Source organism: Camellia sinensis, chromosome 5, assembly GCF_055761805.1.
Source record: "Camellia sinensis isolate YWXY chromosome 5, ASM5576180v1, whole genome shotgun sequence".
Taxonomy (NCBI): Eukaryota; Viridiplantae; Streptophyta; class Magnoliopsida; order Ericales; family Theaceae; genus Camellia; species Camellia sinensis.
In genome coordinates, this window is record NC_138965.1 from 188,723,981 (window position 1) to 188,748,774 (window position 24,794).

The 24,794-nt window shown below is 40.0% G+C and overlaps 2 protein-coding genes across 2 annotated transcripts; one reads left to right on the top strand and one right to left on the bottom strand.

Moving 5' to 3' along the window:
- Nucleotides 1-211: 211 nt before the first annotated feature.
- LOC114264091 (aerobic coproporphyrinogen-III oxidase (DUF1218)) lies at nucleotides 212-12,874 on the bottom strand. Its single transcript, XM_028204703.2, has 3 exons — nucleotides 12,475-12,874; nucleotides 12,165-12,370; nucleotides 212-747 (listed from the first exon to the last, which is right to left on the bottom strand). Exons 1-3 carry the CDS (start codon nucleotides 12,571-12,573, stop codon nucleotides 441-443), a joined length of 612 nt encoding a protein of 203 aa, XP_028060504.1. The 5' UTR covers nucleotides 12,574-12,874; the 3' UTR covers nucleotides 212-440.
- A 6,044-nt stretch (nucleotides 12,875-18,918) lies between these two features.
- Nucleotides 18,919-19,827, top strand: LOC145791953 (uncharacterized). Its single transcript, XM_082872411.1, has 2 exons — nucleotides 18,919-19,025; nucleotides 19,102-19,827. The coding sequence occupies exons 1-2, from the start codon at nucleotides 18,954-18,956 to the stop codon at nucleotides 19,825-19,827; spliced, it is 798 nt and encodes a 265-aa protein (XP_082728537.1). The 5' UTR covers nucleotides 18,919-18,953.
- Nucleotides 19,828-24,794: the final 4,967 nt, after the last annotated feature.

Consider the following 24,794-nt stretch of genomic DNA (forward strand, 5'->3'; position numbering starts at 1 on the left):
GATCATATTTTGTTTTTGGATTTTGAAATTATGTAGAGGTTTGTAGAGGAAAAAAGTTCGAAAAAAAAAAAAAAAACAAAAGAACAAAAAAAAAAAGAAAGCCATTTCCCCCTTCTCTTTTCATTTTCCATCACAGATCCCTCCTCAAATCTCCGATTAGTTTTGCAGGTTTTGAGTTTGGGAAGTCCGTAAACTGTATCATCATGTAAAGTTGATGGAAAATCTGGGTTTAAACATTCACAATATGGAGTTCACTGCAAGCATCAGACAATCGGGTTCTCCTATAGACAAACATAATAACACAAATTGCTTTCCCACATGCTATATGACATTATGTATACAATAACACAAGTACAAAGCTCAATGGTTCGATCGTTTTTGTCTCACATTTCTCAATAAAAGTCACCAAAACTGAGTCGACTAACCTGATTGATCCACCTTTAGACCTTCTCAAATTCACTAGTTCTTTGTTGATGACGATCATCTGCAATATTAGAGCTAGTCATACCAAGTCCCTCATTCTGGTGCTTCTCCCATCCACCAGTATCAGCCTTGGAATGGGCCCAATAATAAAGGATGGAGCCCAACATTGACAATAATGTAAGAGCTGCACCGGCAGCAAACACGCCTTTGCGCAGAGTGGCACATGACAAGTCCTGCCCGCGAAAGATCCCACGGTATTTGGTGTGGTACGCATTCCTTGCTGATCCTGCCAATAAGCATGCCTCTGCTCCCAAAAAGCTAACCCTGTTTATTTATTTTTATGACGTTAGCTTAAGCTGTGAACAAAAATGAGAAACACATCAAACAAGATTTTCAGCAGTGTTCGCTATGAACAGCCAGTATAAGATCATTCCATAGATATTGGAAAACCCTAGGCTGTGTTTGGATAGATTTTCAAACTATAATTCTACCCCTACATTCCAATGCCATGTTTGGATACATCTTTTAAATTATATTTCCACAACAAAAAGAAAAATATGCAGAAAAATTCTATATCGGGTGGAATTTTTTTTTTTTTTTTTTTTTTTTTTTGAAATTTGGCTTAACCGGTTATCTGGCCAGTTGATCGGCCGGTCAACCATAATAGGGCAATTTTTTTATTTTTTTATTTTTTTTTTTAATTGGCACTTGTTTTTTTTCATAAATTCTTAGTAAAACAATATTTTCAAAATTTTTAAAGATTTTTTTATGAGCTTTTAATATATTTTTGAATTGTATGTTTGGTTATGAGTTGTAAGTTTTTATATCAGATATCATATGTCGCATCAAAAATTTTCTACTCAATTCAAAACTCTTTTCAAGCTCATAACCAAACAAATTTTATACACTCAAATCATAATTCCAAAACACACAAACTCAAAATACAACTCTATTCTCAAATCATATTTTCAAAACTCTTCCAAACACGACCCTAGATTTTTCATTGAAATCAGCTTTAAATCCCGACATAAACCCACAAATACCAGCTTTAAAACCCTTTAAGCACTATCCTGCATCAGTTTGGTACGAGAGCTTAAGGTCCATCCATGATGTTTTCACATCATATGAGATCCTATACAAGTGGATCGACTTGACAAGAGGGCAATGTGCTTCTTAAAGAAGAAAATCATCTAAGAAATTTTGAATATGATTTTCTTGAACAAGATTGCATATTATTGAGCAAGGTGATATGCATGTGATTGATTATGCCAAAAAATACAAGGATTTATTAAGTCAAGCATTAAAAAGTGAACGGATGGCTATTCTTCAATTCAAAAGAAAAAAAGATGTCCCATGTTGGAAAATGGCAGCAACCAATTAAAGTCTATAAAAGGCGTGGATCCAACGGTTCTAAGGCCCAAGCCTTAATCTGGCATATGCTAGATGATGTGGGGCCTACTTGGGAGATTAACTAGACTTGGGCATTTATTTAAAAGTGTCTTTTGAGTTTCTCAAGTCAAATGTCTTTAAATTTCTAGTCAAGGTATTTGGGTTATTTAGTTGGTCAAAGAGTCTTCTTGTGTCTTTCACATGATTAATGCATTGAAGAGTCCTAGGGAGTCTTAAGTTAGTCATGTCATTTAATTTGGAAAGTTTTAAAATCAAGATGAAGTTAGTATAAATTATATTGTAAGTCTTCTGGCAAATTATGGATTGAATGAATGAAAATTAAGCTTATGCTTCTATGATTGTGCGATGCAATCTTTCTTTAGTGTGATGCTAAAGAGCCCCTTGGTGTGATGCCTTGGGTTTTCTAGGTGTGATATCTAGATCTATCCTTCTTTAACCGTTCCTCTACTTCCTACAAATCACTGTTCACGTCTACTGTTCATATCTGTTGTCCACAGCCCCAAAAACAGCCCTGTTATTTGTGTTTTGCTCATACTTGGGCCTATTTCAAATCTGTCCTGCATCAACTTGGTATCAAAGCGAGAGTAGCATCATGTCTACACGATCCGAAAAGCCATTTGGGGGATGATTAACTAATTTCCAGCGTGATGAGATTCTGCGGAAGCTTGTGGAGCAGATAGATAATTTTAGTCTGCGCATCAGTACTTTGGAAGGCCAAACAACTCAACCTAACAGTGATGAACAAGGCAAAAACTCTGAGAATAACAATACTAATGAAAATGGCGAAAATCAAGGCGAGCGCACAAAAGAGCAGCATGCAGATCCCCTACAAAGACAGCAATTTAGGGCTGGCCAAGATCAGGAAAGGCAGCAAAATTCCATGTCTAATTGGGCCCATGATTTATTGCAAAGGAACCAATATGAGACCTAGCTTCAACAGGAGATATCACTAAGAGGATTAAAATGGAGATTCCCGATTTTGAAGGTAAGGTCAATCCTACTTTGTTTCATGATTGGCTTGCTTCTATTGAAGAGTACTTTGACTGGTACGATATGGCTGACGATCTGCGAGTGAGATTTGCTACAATGAAGCTTGTTGGATTAGTAAAAATCTGGTGGATGTGTGTGGAAGGTGATATTCGAAGGTTGGGGCAGCCACCAATTGGTACTTGGCAGGAGATGAAAGCTAAGTTGAAGGAAAAGTACATGCCATCAAATTACCATGAGAAGTTATGTAAACAACTGATTGAATTAAAGCAAAACCTCATGACAGTGGCTGAATATATGCAGAAATTTGATGAGCTAAAGACGAGGAGTCAAATTACGGAAGATTCAAGTCAACCTCTTGCTCGGTTTAAGGCTGGTTTGAGGCCCGACATAAGAAGGGAGTTGCTTCACCAACCCTTGTACAGTCTCGAACATGCCTTCCAAGTTTTTTTGGATATGGAGGAGTACTTGAACTACCCAATTTCTAAAAAGTGCGTCTCAAGTTGGGGAAACCACAACTGAGGGGTACAATGATGCAAATCGTTTCCGGCCCAATGTTTCAAAGCAAACTTCTGTCAATACAGCAGATCCAAAAGGCAAGAATTATGCAGCTAACAAAGGAAACAGGAAGGAAACCAAGTGCTTTAAGTGTGGTGAATCTAGTCACATGGCATTTCAATGTCCAAAGAGGAGTTTACACGTGGCAGTGGAGCAAGAAGCTGAATTCGATCAACAAAACAATGATGATAATGATGATTCCTTTGACGTTGGCATACTAAATACAAATGACTCAGAAGATGAAGAGGTGGACAATTCTCTGATTTCTGTTGTCAGGCGTATCCTTGCAGCACCAAAAACTAAAAAGGAAGACTGGAGGCGTACTTCTATTTTTCAAATGCCGGTTCGCTATGGAAACCAAGCTAGGAAGCTTATCATCGATGATGGTAGTTCCATGAATGTTGTATCTGCAACCACGGTGGAGTGTCTTAAGCTTCCTGTTCAACCACATCCTCATCCATATAAGGTAGCTTGGATCAATAACACGTCCATTCCGGTAACTCAGCGTTGCCTAGTCTCTTTTTCTAATGGTTCTTATAATGATTCTATCTGGTGTGATGTAATTCCCATGAATGTCACACATATCCTTCTTGGAAGACCATGGCTTTATGATAGAGATGTACAGCATTCTGGAAAAGAGAACACATGCTTTCTCATTCAAGAACAAGGAGATTGTTTTGAAGCCAATGACTATAGCTGAAATGGGAAAATTCAAGGAAAAGAAGCCAAAGGATGTCACTGAAAATAAGCCTATATCTCTCCACATTCTCACCAAGAAGTGTTTTCAAGTTGAGAGTATGGAACTGGGAGTTATATATGCCGTGCTGGTGAAAGAAGTGTCAGATTTAGCTGTTGAATCTGTCTCTGTATTGCCGACAGAAGTAGCCAAGTTGCTGTCCCATTTTTCTGATGTTGCCCCCAAAGAACTCCCAGATGAATTACCTCCCATGCGCAATGTCCAGCACGCAATAGATCTCATTCCTGGATCACAATTGCCTAATCTTCCAGCCTATCGCATGAATCCAAGGGAGCACGCAGAGCTTAAAAGGCAGGTAGATGAGCTACTATCTAAGGGTTTCATTCGTGAAAGTTTAAGTCCCTGTGCTATTCCAACTTTGCTTACACCCAAGAAGGATGGTAGTTGGCGCATGTGCATAAATAGTCATGCTATAAACAAGATTACAATCAAATATCGATTCCTTATCCCGAGGCTTGATGATATGTTGGACATGTTGGCTTGGTCTTGTCTATTCTCAAAGATTGATCTGAAAAGTGGCTACCATCAATTACGCATAAGGCCAGGAGATGAATGGAAGACAGCTTTCAAGACCAAGGATGGCCTCTACGAGTGGCTCATGCCATTTGGTCTAACAAATACCCCAAGTACATTCATGCGCTTTATGACGCAGGTATTATAGCCTTTCATTGGTCACTTCTTGGTTGTTTATTTTGACAGTATTCTAATCTATAGCAAGACCAAGGAGGAACTTATCTTTCATCTTCAACAAGTTTTGAGGGTCCTCCGTCAAGAGAAGCTCCACATTAACTTAAAGAAGTGTTTTTTCATGAGTCCAATGGTTGTATTTTTGGGTTTCATTGTGTCGACTAAAGGAGTGGAAGCCGATCCAAGTAAAGTGAAAGCTATCCTAGAGTGGCCAATTCCAACCTCCTTGCATGAAGTTCGCAGCTTTCATGGGCTGGCGACTTTTTAGCGTCAGGAATTTCAACACGGTAATGGCACCTATCACTAACTGTATGAAAGGGGGCTAGTTTGTTTGGACAAAGGCAGTAGCAAAAGCTTTTGAAGACAAAGAAGATGATGTCTAAGGCTCCTATTCTACACCTTCCTGACTTCTCAAAGGTATTTGAGTTGGCGTGTGATGCTTCAAATGTTGGGATTGGGGGTGTGCTGAGTCAAGATGGGCACCCGGTTGCCTATTTCAGTGAAAAACTCAATGAAACCAAGCAAAAGCATTCCACCTCTAACAAGGAATTTTATGCAGTGATTCAAGCTCTTCGCCATTGGCGACACTATCATCTTTATAAGGAGTTTGTGTTGTTTTCCGACCACGAAGCACTCAAGTACATCAATTGTCAAAAGAAGCTGAATCATCAACATGGTAAATGGGTTTCATTTCTGCAGGAGTATTCTTTTGTTATCAAACATAAAGCTGGCTCTGAGAACAAAGTTGCTGATGCCCTTAGCTGAGTGGTGTACGTTCTCTCTTCCATGGCTATACAAGTGGTGAGTTTTGACTTGCTCAAGAGAGATTATCCTCCTTGTAAGGATTTTAGCTCCATACATGCTCAGTTGCTGGCTGGACAACAGGGAGGACATGGTGAGTTTTCTTTGCATGACAGTTTCCTCTTCAAGGGAACTCGCCTCTACTTACCCAACACATCAATTCATGAAGAAATGATTTGGGAATTGCATTCCGGAGGAGCAGCAGGTCATTTTGGAAGAGATAAGACAATTGCAATGGCCGAGGATCGCTTTTATTGGCCAAAGCTGAAACGAGATGTGGGCAAGGTTGTTTCACGATGCCGTAATTGCCAACTTTCGAAAGGAAGAAAGAAGAATATAGGTTTATACACTCCGTTACCTGTGGCCCACGAACCTTGGCAGGATTTAAATATGGACTTTGTCCTTAGATTACCAAAAACCCTTCGGAAACATGATTCTATCATTGTGGTTGCGGATCGCTTTTCCAAAATGGCACACTTTATTCCTTGTTCAAAGACATTGGATACAGTCCACATAGCTAAGCTCTTCTTTCAAGAAGTTGTCAGACTTCATGGACTGCCAATGACCATTGTCTCTGACCGTGATTCAAAATTTATGAGCTACTTTTGGTGAATGCTATGGAAGTTGCTGAATACAAAGCTGAAATTTTCTTCGGCTTTTCATCCGCAAACTGATGGTCAAACGGAGGTTGTTAACCGCAATTTGGGTAATCTACTTTGCTGCCTTGTTAGTGATCATGTCGGCAGCTGGGATCAGGTACTTCCTAGGGCAGAATTTGCATACAACAGCTCTATGAACAGATCTACAGGTCACAACCCTTTCGAAATTGTCACAGATTTGCTTCCAAGGAAACCAATCGATTTGGTTCCCCTACCTATTCAGGCTCGCCCAAGTGCTGAAGCTGAAGCTTTTAGCCAACATATCTGTGATATCCATGATGAAGTGCGACGAAAGATTGCCATCAGCAATGAGGGGTACAAACAACATGTTGATTTGCGGCGGAGGTTTGCTGAATTTGATAAGGGCGACATGGTCATGGTTCGAATCAAACCCGAACGATATCCTAAAGGGGTATATAAGAAACTTCATTCGAAGAGTGCTTGACAATTTAAAGTTCTCAAGAAGATTAGTTCAGGTGCTTATGTGCATGAATTACCTGATGATATGCGCACAAGTAATGTGTTCAATATTGAGGATCTCACTCGATATTTTGGGTATGCTGAGAACAGTAACTGGGCTGACCCTATGGCATCTCTCCCGGCACCCAAATCTTTTCAAGATGAAATCGAAGACGTGGTTGATCATCAAATTGTTTCAACTCAACATGGAGGTTATCAAAAGTATCTCATTAAGTGGAAAGAACGTTCACTGTCAGATTGCACTTGGATTATTGATGAGAAGTTTCGGCGCCTCAACCCTGGCCTTTATGAAGAATTCCATGCTTTTAACTCGGTGGGGTGGAGTTCTTTCAAGTCGGGCAGAGTTGATGGAAAATGGCAGCAACCAATTAAAATCTATAAAAGGCGTGGATCCAACGGTTCTAAAGCCCAAGATTTAATCGGGCATATGCTAGATGATGTGGGGCCTACTTGGGAGATTAGCTAGACTTGGGATTTATTTAAAAGTGTCTTTTGAGTTTCTCAAGTCAAATGTCTTTAAATTTCTAGTCAAGGTCTTTGGGTTATTTAGTTGGTCAAAGAGTCTTCTAGTGTCTCACATGATTAATGCATTAAAGAGTCCTAAGGAGTCTTAAGTTAGTCATGTCATTTAGGGGTTGTTTGGAGTGTCCTAAATAAGTGCACTTTTTGTCTTTTTGGACTAAAAAGTTGAGAAAAAAAATATGGATGTTTGGGTTAACTTTTTATGGAACAATGTGTATTAAAAAAATTGTATAAGAAGTGTGTAGGAGAAGATTAGAAATGTGTGTTTGCAGCCGTACAATCTGAGGGGTTGAATTGATAGTAAGAAATTATTGGTTACTTTTCGGGCATTGCACTGAAACGGTTTTGTTCGGCCCGTAGGGGCCATCACGGGTCCCATTTTGATAATCTGAACCGTTCAATGTGTAGAACTTGTCAAGTGCTATATGCATATAAAAAATCACATTGATCGGATATCGATAGCTATCTGATCAGATTTGTTTTTTTAAAATCGTTAATTATAACACCATCCATTTTTTTATACAAAACTGATTTGATCATATAGTTATCGATATCCGATCAATGTGATTTTTTACAGGCATATAGTACTCGACGAGGTTTACACATTGAACGGTTCAAATTATCAAAACGGAACCAGTGATGGCCCCCACGGGCCGAACAGCAGTGTGTGAAAATTGCACCCAAACTGTGCTACAAAAGTTTAACAATTTTTTTTTTGTAAATAGTGATAACTTTTTAACTTTTTGAATAACTTTTTGAATAAATGCCAAACTTGGCCTTAATTTGGAAAGTTTTAGAATCAAGATGAAGTTAGTATAAATTATATTGCAAGTCTTGTGGCAAATTATGGATTGAATGAATGAAAATTAAGCTTATGCTTTTATGATTGTGCAATGCAATCTTTCTTTAGTGGGATGCTAAAGCGCCCCTTGGTGTGATGCCTTGGGTTTTCTAGGTGTGATATCTAGATCTATCCTTCTTTAACCCTTCCTCTACTTCCTACAAATCACTGTTCACATCTACTGTTCATATCTGCTGTTCACAGCCCCAAAAACAGCCCTGTTATTTGTGTTTTTGCTCATACTTAGGCCTATTTCGAATCTATCCTGCATCACATGTACATGTAGAATATCTCGAAGATGCTATTTAAATAGCTATTCAATTTGAGTTTTTGGTAAAATTTAAAATGGCGACATTGAAAATTTCAATCCTAAACATAATGCTGAATCACCAATACTGCCCAGCAAAAGCAACCAATAGAAGCTCCAAAAGAAAGAGCCAAAGTACCACAAAAGGAAGCTAGAAAGCCAGAACAAGATGTTGGTATCAAAACAACTTGATGGAAAGCTAGAGGAGCAAGTAGCAGACCATTAACAAGAAGATCAAAAAGACAACATACAAAATTCCACACAATCAGAAAAACAAGCTTCACATGTTACTCGAGAAGGGGCTACAGTGAGCCTACAAAAGTTGCACTGGCTAAAGAATTGAAGCAACCAGTTGTTGCACCTGATCTTGATATGCCTTTTTTGAGGCATCTAAGTTGTTGTCAGAGGTCTCCAGGAGTAATTAAAAAAGAGTTGGTTAACAAGCACTCATGCCCATGGTGACAAACAAGCAACCAATTTTGTTGAGCTCTCAATTGCCTAATCATTTGTATTCAAGTGAGCATAGAAAATCTAAAATACTACTAGCTCCTGCTCAAGAAAAAGTAAATACAACAAATTTCACTTTACCCCTTTGTGATTTGGCCCATGTGCTAATGATCCCCCTCTCATTTGGAAATAAACACATCACCCTCTATGGTTTGTGGACCAAAGTGCACCATTAGATTTTCATCCAAAGTAACAGGCCATAAAAGTCACATGCCTATGTGGAGAGTTACATTTTTTTTTAGACAAAAATATCCATCATACAAAAAAACGCCATTTTTCTTCCTCTCTCTTTACTATTTCTTTCTTGTCCTATTTCTCTTGCCGTTACAGCAACCCCTTTCCTTTTATTTTTTATTGTTTTCCCTCTTTTGCTCCTTTCTTTCTTTCCTTTCTCCTCCTCTTCTCACCCTTCTTGTTCACCCTATATAAATATAGTGCTCTGTTTGTGTTACAGATCCATATAGGAGGGGTGGATTGGTGGTTGATGGTTGAAGGGTTTCGGACAGTGCTGCAGTAGCAGCGAAGCAGCGGGTGTGCAGCCACTGCCGACTCCAATTTGTTTTTTAAAAAAAATCTTCCCCTTTTTTTTCTATCTTTTCTCTTCTCCTCTTCCTTCTCTCTCCATCTGCAACAGCAGCAATGCTGCTTTGGCTCATCACCTCCATTTCTTGTTAAAAAGAAACCACAAAAAAGGACGAAGCAGAAATCCAAGTCAAATTCAACTCTGCTTTGGCTCATCAATCAAGCCTAGATAAAGTAGTTCAATACATATATGGTTGGTGGTAGTTCAATTCAATACATATATATTTGGTGTTAGTTCAATATATATTCTTTTCTGATAGATAAAGTGCCAATGGGGCACAAGAGGTACAAGGATCCTTAAAAAAAAAAAATACAAATACATTGTGACTGATAGGCATGTAATAAAACTTCAAATCTCTCTTTAACACTTAACAACTGCAAGAAGTACTTGTGCATAAATGCCATTAACTTTAAATTGCATTTGGGCATTTTTAAAGATCGTCTTTAGCAAGCTCATGAATAACAAAATCAATTATCTCATGCCAAAAAGTCCAATTTTACCAGGGTTTATCAACCAAAACAGTTTTTTTTTTTTTTTTTTTTAACAAAATAATTTATAAATCTAACACTTCAAAAAATTCTTCTCATTCTAATACTCTTGGAAAGTGCTCAACTCCTGAGTCTGGGCTCTCTCTCTCTCTCTCTCTCTCACACACACACACACACACATTCTTGGTATTATTGTAACAAACTCATGCAATTACACCTCATTTGGCATTTACTTTATGGTCGTAAGGGGTGGGCTTGGTGACTACAATCTTCTTCACAACCACTATTATGAAAATATCAGTAATGCAATTGTTACACGAATTTTCTTAATTTTGTGACTCCGCAAATGAACTAATTGATATCTTGGAAGACTTTTTTTGAGCTCTAGGAGGATAAAGTTGGATAATATTAAAACCAAAAATAGCCTAATATCAAATAATGGCAATGGTCAACTTTGTGCCACTAATTCATGCAGCTAAGTGAGGAGGATACTGCAAAAAATTGTTCCACAGATTGTTGGACAATTTGAAAGAATACAATTGGGAACATATAGAGAACTTCTAAGGATTGACGTATACCAGAAATTTTGCAATTTATTGCATTCTTCTAACAAGAGCAACTAATCAATTTCATGCAATCTTATACCTTATCTCATCAATTATCTTCTACCAACTAGTTAAGATTACTCTCTCTCTCTCTCTCTCTCTATATATATATATATATTATTCATAATCAAGTGAAATAGGGAGGGAACTTTTGAAAGATAGGATCAAAATAATAAAAACCTCACATTGTGCCATGGAGAAATTATTCAAAGGTCTTGAGGCACCACGTGGCATAGGTCATATGGTGCTCCACACCACTCGTGAACCCATACATTAGCAACTTGCCAGTGGATCCCACTACTTGGTAGACCCTACTAGCAGGGTTATACATCAGATAATGAATAGTATGAAGCAACACGTGGCCTATGCCACATGGTGCATATGGACCACTGAATAATTTTCCTTGTACAATGAAAATGTAACAATGCCATGGCTAGTGTGAAAGTATCTCCAACAGGCTAGCTAAATGGGTATTTTTAAGAAGAGAAGAAAAATGAGATGACAGAAATAGGGAGACAAAGAATAAATTAGTTGGTTTTTTTTTTTAGCTAGCAAAAACTGGCTTTCCAAATGTAGCTAGCCATTTTAATTAGCCTCTTCCTAATTTTATCGCTCTAACAAGCTAGCTAAATGACTGGCCATTTTAGGAAGCCCCAATTTTGCTAGCAAAATTTAGCTAGCCATTATTTAGTAGCTAAACAGAAAAGTAATATTTTCTCCCATCTTTTTCTCTCTCCCACTTTTTTCTCTATAAATAACAAAATAGTTATTGGAATGCCAGCTGTGTTGGAGATGCTAAGAGTAATTAGTATGTATTAGCATTTTCCCTAGTGTAATGCTATGAAAATGTCTGAGGATTTTAAGGTTCAGCTCCAAAAACCACTTGAATTTATTCCAGACATCCACTTCCAACCAAAATGACCAGAATAATCAAAGAAAAGATACCCACTACAAAAAAAATGATGGTTCCACCAATAAACCCCTTCGCCCCTTACCCAATCAAAATCAAAGAGTTATTTACCAATTCCCAGTGGTTTGACCACTGATTCTGCAAAACACACTTGATTTTTGAAGTCATGTTTTGATATAGGTTGAAATCATGTTTCAACTTTAAGAAATAGTGTTTAACAACTCTTTGCAATTGTTTTTTCAAGTCAAGACTAAACATTTGACTTCACAAAACAATATGAATTTAAATACACCAAACCACTTGAGCCACAAAGGACAAGACTTCAGATAAAACAAAGCTAACATGTATATGAAAGAAAGAAAAAAACAGTTATGATAATAGAATCATTATGATCTAGATCAAAACATAGCAATAATATTTAATTGCGTGAAATGGACAAAAGTAAATAATTATCTGGGGTAGGTAGGTATATATATCACATGCGGTTAATAATTAGCTCCAAAGCCAACACACACACAGCAAGACACACTTGATCACAGAGGCCCACCACTCTGAGTGGTCACCAAACAATCTGAACCGTAAGATCGAGATGTAAAATTGAAAGAGAAGCGAGGAGAGTTGAGTAATTTTGAGAAATACCAGGAGAAGACGAAGAAGAAGACGGCACAAGCAGTGGATCCACCAACCATGAGACCTTTGCCGAAGCAGAAGCATTTGGTGACGCCGTTGACCACCGTCTGGCTTATAAGCAACAGCCCGAACGCCGCCAGTCCGTACGCCGTGGATGCGTCGGTGCCGTAAACGCAGTAGGTTTTCTCGTCGTACTCGTCTGCTGTTACTTTGGCCTAACACAGAAGGAAAGAAAGAAAGAGAAACGGAATCGGAATCGGAAAAAGATCTGAGAGTGGGAATTTTGAAGAATAGAGAGTGAAATAGGTAAGGAGGGTACCGTGCTACGGCGGCGCTCGGCGCCGACGGCGAGAACGAAGGCGATGAGGTGAAGAGAAGTGATAACGGCTATGATGGAGACTGAGGCTGAGACCGCCATTGCTGCGTTGCGTTCCTCTCTCTCTCTCACTCGCTCACTCACTCAGTGTGTGCGTTTCACTTTCTCTCTCTACTTTCTCAAATATCTTCTACTAGTGTCTGTCCCTCACTCGCTCTGCTTTTGATAAACGGGTTTTGCGGCTTTTTCACACACACACACACACACACACACTCTCTCTCTCTCTCTCTCTCTCTCTCTCTACTTTTTATGAGCTCGCGCTTTTTAATTTATCATGAGATAAATTTTTGCAATTATTTCGATCAAAAATACAAAATATTGTAATATAAATTAATAACTTCTTAAATAAATTACAATCATTTTTTCTTAAAAATTGAAAAAAAAATACAATTAGATCCACATTTTTAACATAATTATACTGTCTTCTCAAGATTTATTTTTAAAAATATATTTATCATTCATTTTTTTAAAAATAAATATAATAAATTGAATAGATTATAATTATGAAAAATTAATTTAATTTTTTATGTTAATAATATATGTAAATAGTCTTATAAAATGAATAATTTGAATCATTAAAACATAGGAGTGTTTTGGAAAGTTGATAAAAAGTTAATTTTTGACTTTTTATCAAGCTTTTTGACTTTTTTAAAAGTGATTTGAAAAATTGGTAAAAAATTAACTTTTTTAATTTTTTATTTAATATTTTGTAAAAATGTCACATCACTTTAAAATAATTAAAATATTTTTACTTTTTAATTAAATTTACAATTTTACCCTTTGACGTGTCAACACTATTTTGAATTAATTAATAATAATTTTTTCAGAACGTAGTTTGGTAAATGAAGAAGTTGCGTTTTGTAGCCTTCCCAAAATGGTGAGTTTTGACTTTTTGTATGGTGCTACATTTTTGTTATTATTGCCAAACATTTTCGACTTCTTCCCAAAACGGCACATACTATGTGATGAGCCCCATTATGAAAAATATCTTTCAATCTAAGAGATAAGGGAAAAGCCCCAACCCTTTAATAAATAAAAAATATTTGCTAAATTTTTTTAAAAAAAAAACGGTCCAACCTTTTGACAAAGTTAGAATATTAGTTAAATTTTAAATAATAATAAAAAAAATTGGTATCATTATGTTTTTTGGATGCTTGTATTGTGGGAGAAAAATAGTAAAAGTAACAAGTCGAAAGATAGATTGACATGACAAATACAATAGAGCCAAGCTTGTCTCACTTTGGAGATTTGAAATGGAAGTACGAAATTAATAATTTATTATTTTGTATATTTATTATAAATTAAAAAAGCTAATAATATTCAATAAGTTAATGAATAAACAAACTCTAAAATATAATTTACAAAAAATGATGAGGTTACTAATTAGTCTGGATAATAAGACAATTATACATAGGATTCTTTAGTTGCAACTTATTAGAAGTTATTTTATTTTATTTTAATTTCATTTTTAATCATTTTTCCCAAATTTTAAATTAAATATTTTTTAAAAAATTTAAGTTTGTCTAGATTAGATGATCTTAAAAATTAAAATAATTTAGAATTTTTTTAAAAGTATTATTAAACACAAAAAAAATCTTAGGTTTATATGGATGTTTGACAAAAATTGACTTATTTTTATATCTAGTGATATTTTAAATAAAATTTTGAGTCAATTTCTTTTTACTTTATATATCTGAAAATTATTTTTTTTTAAATTATCAAATATAAAAATAAGTCAAATTAAAAGCTAGTCCAAAACAGAGTTGGCTACCTTAGTCTACCTCCAAAAAAAGAAGGAAAAAATACAATTCAATGGTACTTTAAAAAAATACTTATAGATTTATGAAAAAAATTTAAGCTTTTAATTATTAATATTTATAAAATTTACCACTAATTTGTAATTTATTTTTTGAAAATACTACTAATTTGATATTTCTCCAAAAAAAATATATCCTTGTTTGTTTTGACTTAAATAAAATTGATTTCATATTCAAAAAATATTTAAACTAAAAACTTATTGTGATTGTGAAAAGTTTAAACTAAAAACTTGAAAAGTGAAACGAAATACAGTAATTTTATGAAGTACAAGTATTAAAATATTTAAATTCATATTGTATGTTATATAAATTGGAAATAAATAAATCAGTGTGAATTGGCTTCAAAACGAATTTGAAATTTTATTGTTATTATTTTTTATTGGAGAATTTGAAGTTGAATGTAGAGAGCAATGGGAGGGAATGCTATTATTGATGAGTAATCTAATCATGGGATCGATTGAGGATTAGGTATGGAATAATGCTTGGACCCCCTTTTGGGGGTCACCCCCTCACCCCCCTTTGCCACGTGGCAGGGGGTGATTGGAGGAGCAGGAAAAAAAAGAAAAAGAAAAAGAAAAGGTAACCAATGAGAGAGAGGGGGTCAAAGGGGGTGGGGAGAAAAGGGGATGAATCATTACTCTTAGGTATGTGTGGTGGGACCGCCCACTTCTTTTTTGACATTTTGATTTTGATTTATCAATTTGGGGGTGCGCATGGTTTGTGGGGGACACATGGGAAGGAAAATGTTACCCACCTTGGGCATTTTATTGATATTTTTATTAAATACCTATACAGGAAGTGTAGTTCTTAAATTTTAATGGAATTTTTTTTTTTTTTTTTTAGTCAAAATGTGAACTATTAGATCAATTCAATCTAACAGTTCAAAAATGTCCAAGAGACAAATTATCTTTCAATGATTGAGATTGTTTATTGACATACATTCTACGGTGATATACATTTTCTCCTTATATTTCTTCTTCCCTTTTCTCTTTCTCTCTCTCTCTCTCATACACATTCAAAATTCAAAATGGGTTGTCTCCTTCATCTCTCACTCTTAGAGCTCACTCTTCGTTTTCAATCTCACTGGCAACAGTCACGGCCTCAATCTCATTAGCAAATCGACTACTTCGCTGATGGTGGGTTTGTTGGGTGCTCTGTTCTGCAAAGATAATACTCTCATCTCTTTCTTAAGCAGTTTTTCAAAGTAAAGGTAATATTCTCATCTCTTTCTTAATATATTATTGATTGTATATATATTGATTACAAATTTTTTTTTTTCCTTTGAAGCCACAGAGATCATCAATTGATCATTAGTGGAATCAAGCTGTGAGTATTATTTTTCTTTAAATGTTCTAGATGCATGTAGGATTTTGGGTATACTTTTATGGGTTTTGTTGATTTTTCTTATTAATATATGTACGGGGAGGAAATAATTCTCCTCGTATAATCCTGTTGACCAAGTCCACGCTCCTCCGTACGACGTCGCTTTGTCACCTGAAAACACAAACGTGAGCTAGCCGGCGGGTGTGTGCCGGAAACCTCTCCGATGCCTAAGTCAGAAAACTTGACAAATAGACAAAGCTCTAAGTTCTCAGAAAGATTGTGTTCAATTACCTCCTCCAAGGTGTTGCTTGTGAGCTTTTATAAGTTTCATATGGCACAATCCTAGTAGGACTCGTATTTCTCCATGCAGAGTCCTCCTAGGATTCAATCTCCTAAGGATAATGCTTATCCTTTTACACCCTCCCCCACTGCTTAAACCAAGTGGGATGGTTTCCTCCACGGCCGAACTCCCATGTAGCCGAAGTAAATTGGCTATACCGAGCCACAGAGGGCCGAACCGTCCATAGCTCGGTCTTCTCCTCTAATTCCTTACTTCGGCTGTCCCTGTTCAACCTTGGCGAGCTCAAACTTCCAAGTAGCAAGGTCTGACCGACCTAATCCATAGTACGTCACGACCGGACTAATTCCAAAACCGGCCTTCCCAGAACATACTGCGGCCGGACTAACTCTGAGACCGGCCTAATTCCGAGTTGCCTACGGACCGGAGTAGCTTTACTTCTCCTTGGACCAAAACATCTATCTCTTCATGAGCCGGAGTAACCTCACCTCCTTGGGCCGAAGTAACTTTGTCTCCTCAAGACCGGAGTAACCTTCCCCCCTAGGCCGAAGTATCCATTACGGCCTTTTTACTTAATCCTTCGTGTTTTGGGCCTTAAAGCCCAACTCGAAGCTCGGCCCAATTTTTCCCAAAAATTACCCTCTCAATTGCCCCTTAATTCCATCTGCGCAACATGATCGGGATTACCAGTCTACTGGCCGAGCTAGAGTTTATTAAGCTTTTTCAGCCGAGCTAAAAACCCTTTAGCCTCTCCAGCCGAGCTAACTTTACCTCGGGCTTCTCTTCGTCCGGTCAAAAACGTCTCTTCAATCACGACTGTAACGCTTCCCTTTCCATAGACACGTGGCAGGATCTGATAAGCCGTGGCCAACTGTTACGCCGCCCTGCAGAAATTTCGTACTGTTCCCGCCTCTTTTTGCCGCCTTTTTCTCTCCCTTCTTTCACAAAACAACCCTTCATCTCGTATCATTCACTCACACCTTGCTGTTCATCTTCTCTCTGTGTTCTTGAACCTTCGAGTTTTTTCAAAATTTTGAGCTTGCTGCGTCCGTGTCACTATTTGCTGCTACTGCCTCCATCTTTAGCTCCTCTTTAGCTCCTCTTTTAATCTGGTAAGTGAATCCATTTTCTTCCTCTCTTTTTGCTTATGTTGCTTTTACCCTTGTTTTGTGCAACTGTATCTTGTTTTCGTATGCTTTTTGCAAATATTTTCTCCATGTATCTGCTCTGCTTTTGTACTTTTTATGAGGAAACCAGTAGAACTTGTATGTGTATGAACTATTTTGTAGGAAGATAGTCTTAGATCCAAAATCACCTAGCAACCGGACTAGAAAACTGTTTGTGTTATGTATGTAGACAGATTCAGAACATAACCGAACTAGAACTTGGAGAAACATCAGTAGTTTCTTCTGACCCACTCTAGCCAATGATAGGTTTGCCGTTATCGAACTAGGTACTTCGGTCTCCAACCGAGCTAAGACCTTGGGGCCAAGCCGGCTTTCTTAGTTCTGAAACCGAACTCAGAAAGCTGCCCCTAGGCGTTAGACCGGTATAAAACTGCTCAAAACCGAGCTAAGAAACCTTCTGATTTGTAGACGGGGTAGAACCAGCCCTTTAAGCCGAAGTAGGATTTGTATATCTTGCTTATAATTTGTAGCGCGGTCCAACGATCTGTGCTTAACCCCCTTGCTTTCTACTTTGCAGACTTAGGTTGCCCAGGCACTCCTACGTGTGCTCAACCGAGCTACTGAGCCAAATTTTTGTACCGAAATAATTTATTCGTAACTTATACAACAAATGGGTAAGTATAGATATTTAGTCGAAACCCCTGGTGGCATGGCCGAATTCAGGCAGGACTACCAGATTCCTGATGATGTCCAACTGGAGTTGGCCAAGAAAGATGCTACTCCCTGGGACAATGAAGGCTCCGTCCCCTTTACCCTTCAATCAATAATTGAAACCGGACTACGGTTTCCTGTCCAACCGCTCATCTGCGAATTTCTTAGACAGACTAGGTTATGTCCTACCCAACTGTCCACCAATACATACCGTATTATAATGGGAATAGACGCATTAAACCACCAAACCGGACTAAATCTCGGTCTAGCCGAAATATTCCATCAGTATTCCATCGGCTCAAAGAATGCTGGGTGGGTCTACTACCTCAGAATTCGCCGCCGCCGAGAGAAGATAATTAAGCACACTCCGGACAAAGATCTTAACGATGATGATTTCCTTTGGGTCTCTGGGAATTTTGAGGATTTTCAAGCTCAAATTCCTGGCCGACCTATAAATTGGAAAATGGGAGAACCTGGTAATTTTGCTTCGGTCTTCTGTCTTGCTTGTTATCTCGGTTGTTTAGTTTATTAGCCGGACTAACACTTTCCTTTACTGCAGATTTCGCCCATCTCCGTTCCCTGTACAGTTATCCCAACCTTGGGGTTCTGCGAGCCGCACTACGGGTTAAAGAAAGAAGTTGGTCAAAACTTCTAAATTTTCAGCCGACCTACCGGTATAGCGGTCGCCGCAAAGCAAAGGTAACTGATTTTCTTCTCGAGGAAGCACCGGAGCCGGACCCAACCCTGCCCGAGATAAGACTTGTCCCTCTAACAGCAGAAGAAGAGATGGCGAAAAGGAGCAGAGTTAGGGCCCTTCTTACCGAAACGGCTAGGCCCGAAGTAACGCCTCCCAGTCAATCGCAGCCTGCCGTTGTCGCCCTCCCTTCCCAACAGCCATCCTCTTCCCGCCGGACCAAACGTCCCCGGACTGCCGAACCCGAACGAGTTTTGGTTGATGAAGAACCTGTCATTCAGCCGAGCTTGCCACCAAGCCCTCGACCGGAGTCTTCCGACCGGACCATCAGTTGCTGGGCACCGAAGCTATCTTTCAACGACCGAGACATTCTGGAAACAGACTCAGTTGTTGCTGAGAAGGACCACCTATTGGCCATCAATTTGGCCAAGAGTGTGTGTCTGCCTAAAGATATGGAACATCACCACAAACAGTTAACCACCGAGCTGAAGTCCATCCGGTCAGCCACGAAATCAATGATTCTGGTAAGTAACTTCGGTCGTATTTCTGTTTTTCTACTTTTCTTTTTCTTCGGCTAAATTGAAGTTGTTGCTTTGTCAGGCTATCCAGAAAAATCAAATCACCCATAGGAAGGTGCTGGAGCTGAGGAAAGTGACAAGGCAAGCTGCGGCAGAGGCAGAGGCGAAATCGGCCGAACTAGAGGAGGCCAGAAAGGAAATGGCCGAACTCCGAGGTGAGGTCGGTCGTCTGACCGGAATGGTTAGTTCGGCCGAGGCCGAAAAGCAAAAGACTGCCATTGTGCTGAAGGACAAGTACTTGCGCGAGTTGCTAAAACTTGAAAGAAAGAAGGATGCCGAAATAAAAGAGAAGGTGAAGGAAGCCGACAAACAAGGCTTCAAGAGGGCAGAGGATGCTTATGCCCAACAATGCAATGCGGCCAAGGATCTGTTCTTTAAGTGCGGCTGGAGGGGAGCCGTTGAGAAGCTCGGTCATGATCCTCAGACCGAGGTTTTCAACCCTCCAGCCTACTTTATACCGAACTCCCTGATGGATTATGCCACGGCCATGCAACAGCAGTTCCTTGAGGGCTCAGATGATGAAGATTCTGATGAAGACTCTGCCCCTGAGGATGCTTCGGTTGTGAATGCAGATCAGGTAGTTCGGTCGGAGCCCGTGGTGGAAGATCTAACTCTTGATCAACCAATTGAAGCCGTGGCTCCAGCCGAACCCGTTCTTCCTTCTGAAAGTGTTGTAGCGCCCGAAACCGGTCTTCGGGTTGACGCCGATGCTGCCTTTGACGCCGAAATAGATGAACTCTTCTCGTAATTTTGTAATCTTTTCTTTGTAACCGAACTAAGCAGCCTTGTAATGACTTCTTTTTTTTGAATGAAAATTTGACTTCTCTTATTCCGGTTATTGTGTGTATGCTTGTATTTGTAATGTCTTCTATTACTCCATGTGTTATTTCGGTTTTTGGTTGGTTAAACTATACTTACCAGCCAACCACTCTTTAGCCGACATAATTATTTCGGCTGAAGAGTAACAAGAGTTGGTTTATTCCAGCCAACCACTCTTCAGCCATACAATTACTTCGGCTGAAGAGTAACAAGAGTTGGTTTATTCCAGCCAACCACTCTTCAGCCTTGCACTTACTTCGGCTGAAGAGTTACAGGTGTTGGTTTATTTCAGCCAACCACTCCAGTCTTGTACTTACTTCGGCTGAAGAGTAACAAGAGTTGGTTTGTTCCAGCCAACCACTCTTCAGCCTAACACTTACTTCGGCTGAAGAGTTACAGGTGTTGGTTTATTCCAGCCAACCACTCTTCAGCCTTGCACTTACTTCGGCTGAAGAGTTACAGGTGTTGGTTTATTCCAGCCAACCACTCTTCAGCCTTGCACTTACTTCGGCTGAAGAGTTACAGGTGTTGGTTTATTCCAGCCAACCACTCTTCAGCCTTGTACTCACTTCGGCTGAAGAGTTACAGGTGTTGGTTTATTCCAGCCAACCACTCTTCAGCCTTGCACTTACTTCGGCTGAAGAGTTACAGGTGTTGGTTTATTCCAGCCAACCACTCTTCAGCCTTGCACTTACTTCGGCTGAAGAGTTACAGGTGTTGGTTTATTCCAGCCAACCACTCTTCAGCCTTGCACTTACTTCGGCTGAAGAGTAACAAGAGTTGGTTTGTTCCAGCCAACCATTTGAAGTTAGTTTTTCCAGCTAACTTATAGTATTTGGTTATTCCGACCAAATGTCCTGCAGCCTGGATCCTTATCCTGGGCTTAGGAAGGATGTTGGTTTGATCCAGCCAACCTCTGAGTTAGTTTTTCCAGCTAACTTGGAATAGAATGTTCGCAAAAAACTTAGTCTCTAAAGCTAACTTTTACAAAGAATAATTTGTGCTAAAAAGAATTGCTCATTTTATTGATGGAAGAAAAAATTACACATGTTTGAAAAAGAAAAGCTAAAAGTAAAATAACTTGAGATTGGCCGTATTCCATGGCCTAGGGATTGCCTTGCCATCCTTGTCTTCTAGGTGGTATGCCCCTTTGCCGGCTAACCCAACCACCTTATAAGGACCTTCCCAATTTGGGCCTAACTTGCCGTCTCCTGGGATTAAGGTGTTCCCCATTACTTTGCGCAGTACCCAATCGCCAATTTTGAATTGTCTTGGATGAACCTTTTTGCTGTATTTTTTGATTAACTCTCGTTGGTATGCGGCGATGTGGACCAACGCTCTTTCTCTTCTTTCTTCTGCAAGGTTGAGTTCTAAGGCTATGGCTTCTTCATTTAGGTCTGGATCAAAATTTTCGCTTCGAATTGTGGGGAGGCCAACTTCTAGTGGGATCACCGCTTCCATTCCATATGCTAAGGAGAATGGTGTTTCTCCTGTTGATCGTCGAGGTGTGGTGCGGTAGGCCCATAAAACATGAGGAAGTTCATCTGCCCACTTGCCTTTTGCCTTCTCTAGCCTTTTCTTAAGTCCATCCAAGACGACTTTATTTGATGCTTCTGCTTGCCCATTTGCTTGGGGATATGCCGGAGTAGAATTGTAGAACTCTATCTTGTATTCTTCGCAAAAGCTTCTAAAGATCCTGCCGTCGAATTGAGTTCCATTGTCTGAGATCAGTGCTCTTGGTATGCCAAACCGAGTGATAATATTCTGCCAAACAAACTTCTTCACATCCTTCTCTTTAATTGACGCCAATGCTTCTGCTTCCACCCACTTTGTGAAGTAGTCTGTTGCTGCGAGAAAGAATTTTCTGCCACCGGGCGCTGTTGGAAGTGGTCCTACTATGTCCAAGCCCCACATTGCGAAAGGCCATGGGCTAGTTAAGGGTAGGAGTTCCCTTGCTGGTTGATGTATTTGGTGTGCGAATTTCTGGCATTTTTCACACTTCTTCACATATTTTTCTGAGTCTGCTTGCATATATGGCCACCAATATCCTTGCGAAATAGCCCTGTAGGCGAGCGACCTTCCCCCTTGATGACTTCCACATACCCCTTCATGTATTTCGAATAGGAAGGCTTCTACTTTGCTGGGATGAACGCACTTGAGGTAAGGCCCAGAGAATGACTTCTTGTATAATGCCATAGATGGAGATAGCCAAAATCGCTGCGACTTTGCCCTTATTTTGTTGGCTTCTTTTTTCTCTGCTGGTAGGACGCCGTCTTTTAGGAACAGGATGATGGGATCCATCCATGAAGGGCCTAATTCAGTGCAATATACTTCTTCTGCTTCGGGGTCTTCTATACTTGGTCTTGGTAAGAAGTCGATGAGTACTGGATGAGGGATCGATGTATCTGCCATTGAGGCCAGGCCTGCTAGCTCGTCCGCTCGGCTGTTTTCCTCCCTGCCAATTTGTTCTATCCTTACCACATCAAACTTCTTGATCTCTGTTCTGACTAACTCTTGGTACTTGGCCATTCTGTCGTCCTTTGCTTCGTATTCGCCCGAAATTTGGTTTACTACCAGCAGAGAGTCACTGTATACCATTAGTTCGGCTGCTTTCATGAAGTGTGCTGACTTGAGTCCTGCGATAAGCGCCTCATACTCTGCTTCATTGTTGGATGCTGGGAAGCCAAGGTTGATTGCTTGCTCTATAACCAGGCCGTCTGGAGAGATGAGGACTATGCCAAGCCCTGCACCATGTCGGTTGGATGCTCCATCCACAAAGAGCTTCCACATCTCTCCAACAAATAGTTTCCAGCATGTGGAAGGGTCAGACGATGCCGTGGGGTCAAGGATGGTGTTTTCTTCAGAGTCCATATTGGCTGTCTGCCCTTCGTCCTCTGTTTGAACTGCTGGTGAGCCTTTGTTTGGCTCCTCCTTGTCGTTCTTAATGTGGTCTGCCTTTGTGCTTGATGGACTACTTTCCACTAGGGGTTGCGCTATTCCGGCATCAACTTCCGTCCCTAGTTCGGTTGAGTCAGTCAGGTCGACTGGGCAGATATGATGACTTCCAGGAGTAAACTCTGCGACGAAGTCTGCCAAAGATTGAGCTTTTATTGCGGTCTTTGGTTGGAACTTGATATCGAATTGTCCCAACTCTACTGCCCATTTCAAAATTCGCCCACTGAAGTTCGCCCTTTCAAACAGAGCTTTTAATGGAAAGGCCGTAAGGACGACTATGGTGTGGGCATGAAAGTAGTGTGCCAACTTTCTGGATGCCATCATTAATGCTAATGCTAATTTCTCTAAGGGCAAGTACCTTGTTTCGGCTCCCAACAATGTCTTGCTTACATAAAAGATGGGCAGGTGTTGTATTCCTTCTGCACGAACCAACACTGCGCTAACTGCGTGCTGAGAAACTGCCAGGTACAAAAAGAGTTCTTCACCAGGTACTGGAGTGACAAGTAGTGGTGGGGAAGACATGTACTCCTTTAAGCTTTCCAGAGCTCGGTCGCATTCTTCATCCCATTCAAACTTGGCCTTTAAAGCTTGGAAGAACGGTCGTAGTCTGTCCGACGATCTGCTTATGAACCGGTTGAGTGCAGCCGCCATACCAGTGAGATGCTGCACTTCTTTGACTGAGTTTGGTCTCTCCAATTCCTGGATGGCTTTGATCTGAGAGGGGTCTGCTTCTATGCCTCGGTTGGTCACCAGGAAGCCCAAGAATTTGCCAGATCCAACTCCGAATGCGCATTTGGATGCGTTGAGGCGTAGCTTGTGTTTCTTCAGGATCTGGAACATCTCTCCTAGGTCTTTCAGATGGTCATTCTCATCCTTGCTTTTGACCACCATGTCGTCGATGTATGCCTCCATTGTTCTGCCTAACAATGGTTCAAACATCTTGGTGACCATCCTTTGGAATGTCGCCCCTGCGTTTTTTAGGCCGAAGGGCATGACCTTGTAGCAATATAACCCCCTTGGTGTTGTGAAGGATGTGACCTCCTGGTCTGGTTCATGCATGGCGATCTGGTGGTAGCCTCTGTATGCATCCAAAAAGCTAAGTCGGTTATGTCCTGCCGTTAAGTCCACCAGTTGATCTATTCTTGGTAGAAGGAAGCTATCTTTTGGGCACGCTTTGTTGACTGTTTTGTAGTCGACGCAGACACGCCATTTACCATTCTTTTTTGGTACTACGACGGTGTTGGAGATCCATTTTGGGTAGTGCACTTCCCTTATCGCTCCTGCCTCCAGTAGGTTGCCTACCTCTTCTGCCACTATTTCGGCGTGGTGGAGTGCCGATCTGCGTGTGCGTTGAATGACTGGTCTGGCGGATGGGTGGACATTGAGTTGGTGACTGATGAAGTTTGGATCAATGCCTGGCATGTCGTAAGGTGTCCAGGCAAACACTTCGATATTAGAAGTCAAGAATTCCATGACCTCTAATCTCTCAGCGCTGGACAATGATGAGCCAAGCAGGAAGAACTTATCCGGGTTCTTCTCATCTATTTTTACCTCTACCAAGTCTTCCACCGCTTTCTGATTAGCTTCTTTGCCGACGTCAGCGAATAGTTCATTACTCTCTGGTTCTTCCACCGAATGAACGTATCCTTTGGCAGCTCGGCTTCCATTTGCTGTGGCGAAGCACTGTTTTGACATGATCTGATCGCCATAGACTTCTTCAATTATACCGGCGTCACTGGGGAACCGCATTACCTGATGGTAAGACGACGCCACCGAACGCATGGCATGCAGCCATGTTCTGCCCAGGATGATGTTGTAGGTGGAGGGGACCTTCAATACCCAGAACTCCACCTGTTTTGATACGCTTCCAGCTCTGACTGGAAGGATTATTTTGCCGACAGGCCACTCTGGCATGGAGTTGAATCCAATCAGGGGAGAAAC

Excerpts from the sequence above, each read along its gene's own strand:
- LOC114264091 (XM_028204703.2), bottom strand. The coding sequence starts at position 12,573 with ATGGCGGTCTCAGCCTCAGTCTCCATCATAGCCGTTATCACTTCTCTT. Across the intron at positions 12,371-12,474 it reads CCGAGCGCCGCCGTAGCACG|GCCAAAGTAACAGCAGACGA; the intron begins GTACCCTCCTTA and ends CTTCTGTGTTAG. Across the intron at positions 748-12,164 it reads TTCTTCTTCGTCTTCTCCTG|GGTTAGCTTTTTGGGAGCAG; the intron begins GTATTTCTCAAA and ends ATAAATAAACAG.
- LOC145791953 (XM_082872411.1), top strand. The coding sequence starts at position 18,954 with ATGGAACATCACCACAAACAGTTAACCACCGAGCTGAAGTCCATCCGG. Across the intron at positions 19,026-19,101 it reads CCACGAAATCAATGATTCTG|GCTATCCAGAAAAATCAAAT; the intron begins GTAAGTAACTTC and ends TTGCTTTGTCAG.